The following is a 6775-nucleotide window of genomic DNA, read 5'->3' as shown; positions in this document are numbered from 1 at the left end:
TCTATTCTACAGAATGGAAAAATCCGGATAGGCTGGACAAGCTGTAGAGTGAGAGAGAGGTCTGAGAGGCCAGAAAAAGAGGTGCTACAAATGCCTTGAGTTTGGACATATTGCTAAGTTCTGCAAGAGCACGATCGACCGCTCCGGGTGCTGCCTAAGATGCGGTGCGGCTGGCCATAAAGCGGCGCTTTGCAAAAATGCTGCTAAATGCTTCATCTGTGCAGATGCGGGTAAAGAGGATACCAGACATCACGCAGGAAGCAGTCACTGCCCTCTCAAAGGGGTCAGCGGGGTCACGCAGGGGCCAAAATGACTCAAAGGCTCCTGCAGCTCAACTTAAACCACTGCTTGGCGGCCCAAGAGCTACTGAAGCAGACGGTTAGAGAGTTAAAGGTGGATGCTGCTTTGCTGAGCGAACCATATAAGAGAATTCAGAGTCCAAAGTACGTCGAAGACACGGAAGGAAAGGCGTCAATATGGGTATGTGGCCTGGAACAGCCCCAGCTTACTGATGTGCGCTCATCGCGTGGGTTCGTGCGGGCTAGATGGGGGAACCAGTGGCTATACAGCTGTTATCTGGCTCCCAGTCTCACCATCTCAGAATTCGCATCCGTCATGGAGGAGATAGCACTCGATGTAAGGGGAAAGCCACAGGTGATCATCGCTGGTGACTTCAATGCCTGGGCGGAGGAATGGGGTAGCAGCCGGACAAACACCCGAGGACAAACAGTGCTGGAAACCCTTGCCACATTAGACCTGGCCCTCATGAACCATGGCAACGAACACACTTTCACCAGAGCTGGCACTGGATCGGTTATAGATCTAGCATTCGTTAGCTATCCAATTGCTAGAGCAGCGAAATGGGCCATTAGCAATGTCTACACAGCGAGTGATCATAGGGCGATCACGATAGATTTGGTCCATACCGAGTCACCGCGAGCAAATGGACTACAGAGCGGAAAGGCTTACAGAGTTGACACCCTGGACCCGGAAGCTTTCGCTGGATCCTTTGCAGTTCCCAACTGGAGTGACAACGCAGAGGTAAGCGCCGAGCTGCTCATGCGTTCAATCACGGATGCCTGCGACGCTAGCATGGCGGTGCGAAGATCGTGCAAGAGACACCACGTACCAGTATATTGGTGGAACCAGCAGATCGCAGACATAAGAAGGCGATGTATAAGATCGCGAAGGATCCTGCAACGTTCACGAGGCAGAGCTGATTTTGAGGCAAGAAGGCTGGAGTACGCGCTTAATCGCAGGCTGCTGAAGAAGTCCATCTTGAGCAGCAAGAAGGAGAAATTCCTAGAACTTTGCGACGAAGCCGACCGAGACCATCTGGGGAATGGCATACAAAGTGGTGCTTAAAAACTCAAGCCCAATACCTGTGCAGTGCCTAGAGAGGAGGGAGTCCTAAATGGCATAGTGGATGCTCTGTTCACGGGCTCATTCAATGTTCCAACAGTGGAAGATCATGTAGAGCACCGGCTCTATACGGAGGTCCCAGAGGTTACGGTAGAGGAAGTACTGCTGGCAGCGGCAAGAATCAAGGACTCCAAGTCACCTGGGCCGGACGCGATCCCAAATGGCGCGCTGAAGATGGCGATCAGGCTCCAGCCGCAGTGCTTTACAGAAGTTTTGGACAGTGTATGAGGCAAGGTGTCTTTCCCCGCCCATGGAAACTGCAGAATCTGGTGCTGATCCCAAAGCCGAACAAGCCACTTGATTCGCCGTCGTCCTACCGACCGATTTGTCTGCTTGATACAGCAGGCAAAATATTGGAGAGGCTGGTGAGCCATAGGCTAGAGGAGTCTGTCCGACAAGCAGGAGATCTGTCACCCATGCAATATGGTTTCAGAAAGCATCACTCAACCGTAGACGCTATCTCACAAGTAACGGACATAGCAAGGAGAGCCATAGCAGGCAGAAGATGGCGTGGTGGTGCAAAGGAGTACTGCATAGTCATGACTCTGGACGTCAAGAACGCCTTCACTTCTGCAAACTGGAGCTGCATTATAGGAGCCTTAAGGCGGTTCAACACCCCGAGCTACCTAATGGAATTAATTGAGGACTACTTCAGGAAACGCATTCTGAGATATAGAACGGATAACGGAACCAAATCGTTCAACATCACTGGAGGAGTACCGCAAGGATCAGTGTTGGGCCCGCTACTATGGAACATCATGTACGATGACATATTGCGGCTCGACGTTCCAGAGTCTGCAACCATTGTCGGCTTTGCAGACGATGTGGCCTTAGTGGTGACAGCGAAACAACTAGGCGACGCTGAGCTACTTTGTAGTGCAGCGGTTGCCACTGTCAAAGACTGGCTTGCGACAGTGGGGCTGCAATTGGCCGATCACAAGACTGAAGCGGTCCTGATAAGTAGCCGAAAGATCGTCGAAGTGGCTCACATTAACCTTGGTCGGACCTCAATAGTGTCGAGCCGAGCCATTAAATACTTAGGCGTCCTAATCGACACGCGGCTCAGCTTCCGCGAACACCTGACTATGCTGGTAAGAGAGCTGCTGTCGTAGGGCAGGCATTGAGTCGAATAATGCTAAATACGCGCGGCCCTAAGCAAGGTCGGAGACTATTGCTACAAAATGTGGTTAGAGCAACAATGCTCTATGGCGCTCCAGTATGGGTGCAAGCAATGGAGGTGAAGGCGTATAGGCGGAAGATGCAGACGACCTATCGACTCTGCGCGCTGCGAGTCTGCAGTGGCTTCAGGACCATATCGGATGACGCCGCTTTAGTGATAGCTGGCATGATGCCACTGGATACTCTGGCGTTAGAGAGGACTCACAGCTACAATCACAAGAGGGCTAACCAGATGGAGGATGTTCACTACATGTCGACCAATTTTAAGACAGAGTGCCTAAGGAAATGGCAAGATAAGTGGGACACATCTAGTAAGGGCCGCTGGACCCATGCTCTGATCCCAAACATAGGCAAATGGGTCAGCAGAAATTTCGGATTCGTCAACTATCATCTGACGCAGATCCTGAGTGGGCACGGCTGCTTCCGCAGCTACCTATGTAGATTTGGACACGACAGCGACCCGATGTGCCTATATTGCTATCCCGAAGCTGAAGAAACGGCGGAACACATCCTAGTGTGCTGTCGGCGCTTTGCTAGTGAGAGACGAGAGCTCGAAGAAGCGATAGGATGTAGAGTCACGACGGACTGTATTGTGAACCGTATGCTGGAGAAGGAGGAATACTGGTCAGCGGTATGCAGCTATGCAGAGAAAGTGACCACCGCACTACGAATTCTCGAAAGGGAACGTACCCGCAGGCGTAACGGAGGGGAGTGAGCTCCCGTCAAGGTATCGTGAAGCAATACCTCACGGCAGTACCACGAGAATTTCCTTGACAGTTTTCTTTCTAACCTTTTTCTATATTCTAGTGCCTAATGTTATGTTATATTTATTATATTTAGTATTAGATCTAGTTCCTCCGAGTAAAAACACACACACACACACACACACACACACACACACACACACACACACACACACACACACACACACACACACACACACACACACACACACACACACACACACACACACACACACACACACACACACAGCCAACCACTGCTTGTCGTAAAAGCGACTAAAGTGGTATCAAGGCCGAGCCCAGTACCGCCTTGATTAGGATACTGGAAACACCACCTCTGACTTGATGAGTTGGGCTGACAATCACAGTATTCTAGTATCTGAGTAGACAGAGTGATATCTTGTCGAAACGACTACTAGGCTAATGCTGTGATTGCCCCCGTCCCGTTAAAATCGTGGCTGACCTCTAGGCACGCTCAATGGTTCGTCCCCATTCAGTTGGGCGTACAGGCTCAGTTGAGAATACTCCTGACCTACGTGGATCTGGCTCTGAACATACGACCCCATGAAGGCGTATGTCAACCCTCGCATGGCCTCCCTGTTACATAGACAACCATGAGATCATTAGACACGACTGCACTACGAACATTGATAACGACTTAGAGTTGGGACCCAATCACAACGATGTTTACAACAAGAGAAGGAAGGAAGGGAGGAGAGGAGAGAGAGATGAGAGATTTGCATGAGTCAGCGGATCGACAGCGATCGGAAGGAGTGGCGAAGGTTGACCCGTTCGCAAGGAAGTCAAGGGTTTCGCACTCGCCGATAAGAGTGCCAGTAATTGCTGCGGTATCTGTGACATCTGAACGAGCGTCCGAATCGGTTACAGGTTTGGAAGCACAGCAGGGAGAACAACGACCCCGCCAATGCAACTTAACCTTAAGGTTGCGCAAACGCAGAGGTCAAAATCAGTCCCACCATCGGACAACCCTACGAAGGAGGGCTCGTCGACGCTAAGACCGGACCCGGCGAAATTCTCGGTACTCGGGGATAAAATAGGACTGCTTAACGAGATGCTCGAGGGTCGGAGATCTATTCATCAACCAATGAGGAATCTGATCGAGGAGATCACAAACCTGTACAAGGAGATTAAGGTGGATAGCCTCGGCACCTCTTCGCCCGTGCAGAAAGGCGAAGACAAATCATCCCAGAAGAGAAACGTTGGAAAGGAGTCGTCAAGCAACCCCGGAGGCGGAAAGGTGACAGCCCCGCAGACACAGCGGCAACAGTTGCGTCCCGCGCAAGGAGCCAATGATACAGGCTGGTAAACCTATGAAGGAAAACAAGGCAAGAGAGGGTAGATGCAAAGGCGGCGATAAGCAGCAGCGCGAGAGTTGGACGAAGGTGGAGCCAAAGAAGAAGCGAGTTAGGCAGTCAAGACCAGATGCGATTGTCATTCAAGGAGCGACGGGAGTGAGCTACGTGGATATCTTGCGTTCAGTGAAGACCGAACCTCGACTCAAGGATCTAGCTCAATTAGTGAAGGGAATCAGGAAGACCGCGAAAGGCGAACTACTCTTCGAACTGGTGCGCGCTTCTGATCCTAACACGAAGGTCGTGCAAGAGGCTGTGAGCACACTCTTAGGTGACAAGGCGGAAGTCCGGACGCTATCGGAAACCGTGTCGTTAGAGGTTAAAGACATTGATGAGCTGACGACGGAAGCAGAAATCCTGGAGGCTCTGGTCACCCAGTTTGGAGGTACTGACATTAGCCGATCCTCACTACAATCGCTTCGGCCAGCGTATGGAGGCACCCAAACAGCCACACTGAGAGTATCCGGCGGCTTGGCGGGAAGTTACTATCTGCAGGCAAAATCAGGATAGGCTGGGTCATCTGTCGCATTAGACAGAAGGTACAGCCTTTTCGCTGCTTCAGATGCATGGAGTTCGGCCATGTAGCAAGTAGATGTACATCCGAGACGGACTGTAAGGACCACTGCTTTAACTGTGGTGGAAGAGGGCACCAGGCCAGGAACTGCAAGGAGGATAAAGCCTGCATGCTGTGCACGAGAAAAGGAGAAAAGGATTGCAAGCACGCAACAAATAGTCCGCTTTGTCCGTATTTCAAGAAGGCTGTCGCTCGGTCACATAAATGATGCGCATATATCAATTAAATTTGAATCACTGCGCAGCGGCCCAGGACCTGCTAGAACAGACCCTTAGGGAAAGGAAAATTGATGTTGCCATTCTATGCGAACCCTACAGACAGAAATCCCCAAATACGTGGGTCGGGGACAGAAATGGTAAGGCAGCGGTGTGGAGTTGCGGGGAAACCCTGCGATGGTGTCAGAAGTAAAGAGCGGTAGCTTTTGTTCGAGCCAGGATAGGCCCGATTTACTTCTATAGTTGCTATCTGCCTCCATCCATGGATCTACAAAGCTTCAGGACGGCTGCGGACGAACTTGCGGATGACGCGAGGACAAAGACGCCCTGCCTTATTGCAGGGGACTTTAACGCTTGGGCCACGGAGTGGGGGAGTGCGAGGACTAACGACAAAGGTCAAGCTCTGCTGGAGGCGTTGGCAACCCTGGATGTTGTGCTGCTAAATTCTGGCAACCAGTACACGTTTAGTAGGGGTAGTATGGGATCCACCATCGATGTTACTTTCGTAAGTGGCAGCCTTTCACGCAGAGCATCCTGGAAGGTATGCGGGGATTACACGCATAGCGACCACTCTGCGATTATTACGGAGATTGGAGGAAACCTGCTACGGAGAAACACCCCAGGAGACTCTCATATAATACGAAGTCCTTCGATAGTGAGGTCTTCAATTATATGATCAGAGGAGCAGAGCTCGATGGCACGGTGGAGGTTATGGCCAGCAAGGTAATGGCAAGGATAGCGAGTGCCTGCGATGCCTCAATGTCCAAGAGAGTGCAGGGAGGAAGTCGTCTTCCGCAAGTCCACTGGTGGAACGACGGGATTGCGGACGCAAGGAGAGAGTGCCTCCGAGCTAGGAGAAACTACCAGCGTGCTGCCCTGGCTCCGCGTATGAGTACCTAAGAGGAGTACACAAAACCAAGAGACGGATTCTGGCAAACCTTATCAAGGAAAGCAAGAAGGCGTCCTTCCAGCATCTGGTGAATGAGGCGGACAACGACCCGTGGGGTATGGCATACAAGCTGACGATGAAGAGGCTGAAAGCGTTTAGAACTCCCAGTCCATCCTGCCCAACCCTCCTTGGCAGGATTGTGCGCGAACTATTCCCACTACAGAGTAGGGTAGGAAGGCCAAATATGTTACTGCAAGGACACCGTATCAGCTTCCCGCAGTTACTCGGGAAGAGCTCCGGGATGTCGCTAGAGGCATCAAGGTGAACAAGTCGCCCGGCCCCGATGGTATCCCTGGTCTGGCCATCAAAGCCGCCTTGGA

At 51.6% G+C, this 6775-nt stretch overlaps 1 protein-coding gene across 1 annotated transcript; it reads left to right on the top strand.

The window, feature by feature from the left end:
• Nucleotides 1–309: 309 nt before the first annotated feature.
• LOC133849704 (uncharacterized) lies at nt 310–1650 on the top strand. Its single transcript, XM_062285811.1, has 2 exons — nt 310–1357; nt 1391–1650. Exons 1-2 carry the CDS (start codon nt 310–312, stop codon nt 1648–1650), a joined length of 1308 nt encoding a protein of 435 aa, XP_062141795.1.
• Nucleotides 1651–6775: the final 5125 nt, after the last annotated feature.

The sequence above is a fragment of the Drosophila sulfurigaster genome, unplaced genomic scaffold, assembly GCF_023558435.1.
Source record: "Drosophila sulfurigaster albostrigata strain 15112-1811.04 unplaced genomic scaffold, ASM2355843v2 contig_222_pilon, whole genome shotgun sequence".
Lineage (NCBI taxonomy): Eukaryota > Metazoa > Arthropoda > Insecta > Diptera > Drosophilidae > Drosophila > Drosophila sulfurigaster.
The sequence above is the reverse complement of the archived record's forward strand: the minus strand, read 5'-3'. Positions and strand labels throughout refer to the sequence as shown.

Excerpts from the sequence above, each read along its gene's own strand:
- LOC133849704 (XM_062285811.1), top strand. The coding sequence starts at position 310 with ATGACTCAAAGGCTCCTGCAGCTCAACTTAAACCACTGCTTGGCGGCC. Across the intron at positions 1,358-1,390 it reads GGGGAATGGCATACAAAGTG|TGCCTAGAGAGGAGGGAGTC; the intron begins GTGCTTAAAAAC and ends ATACCTGTGCAG.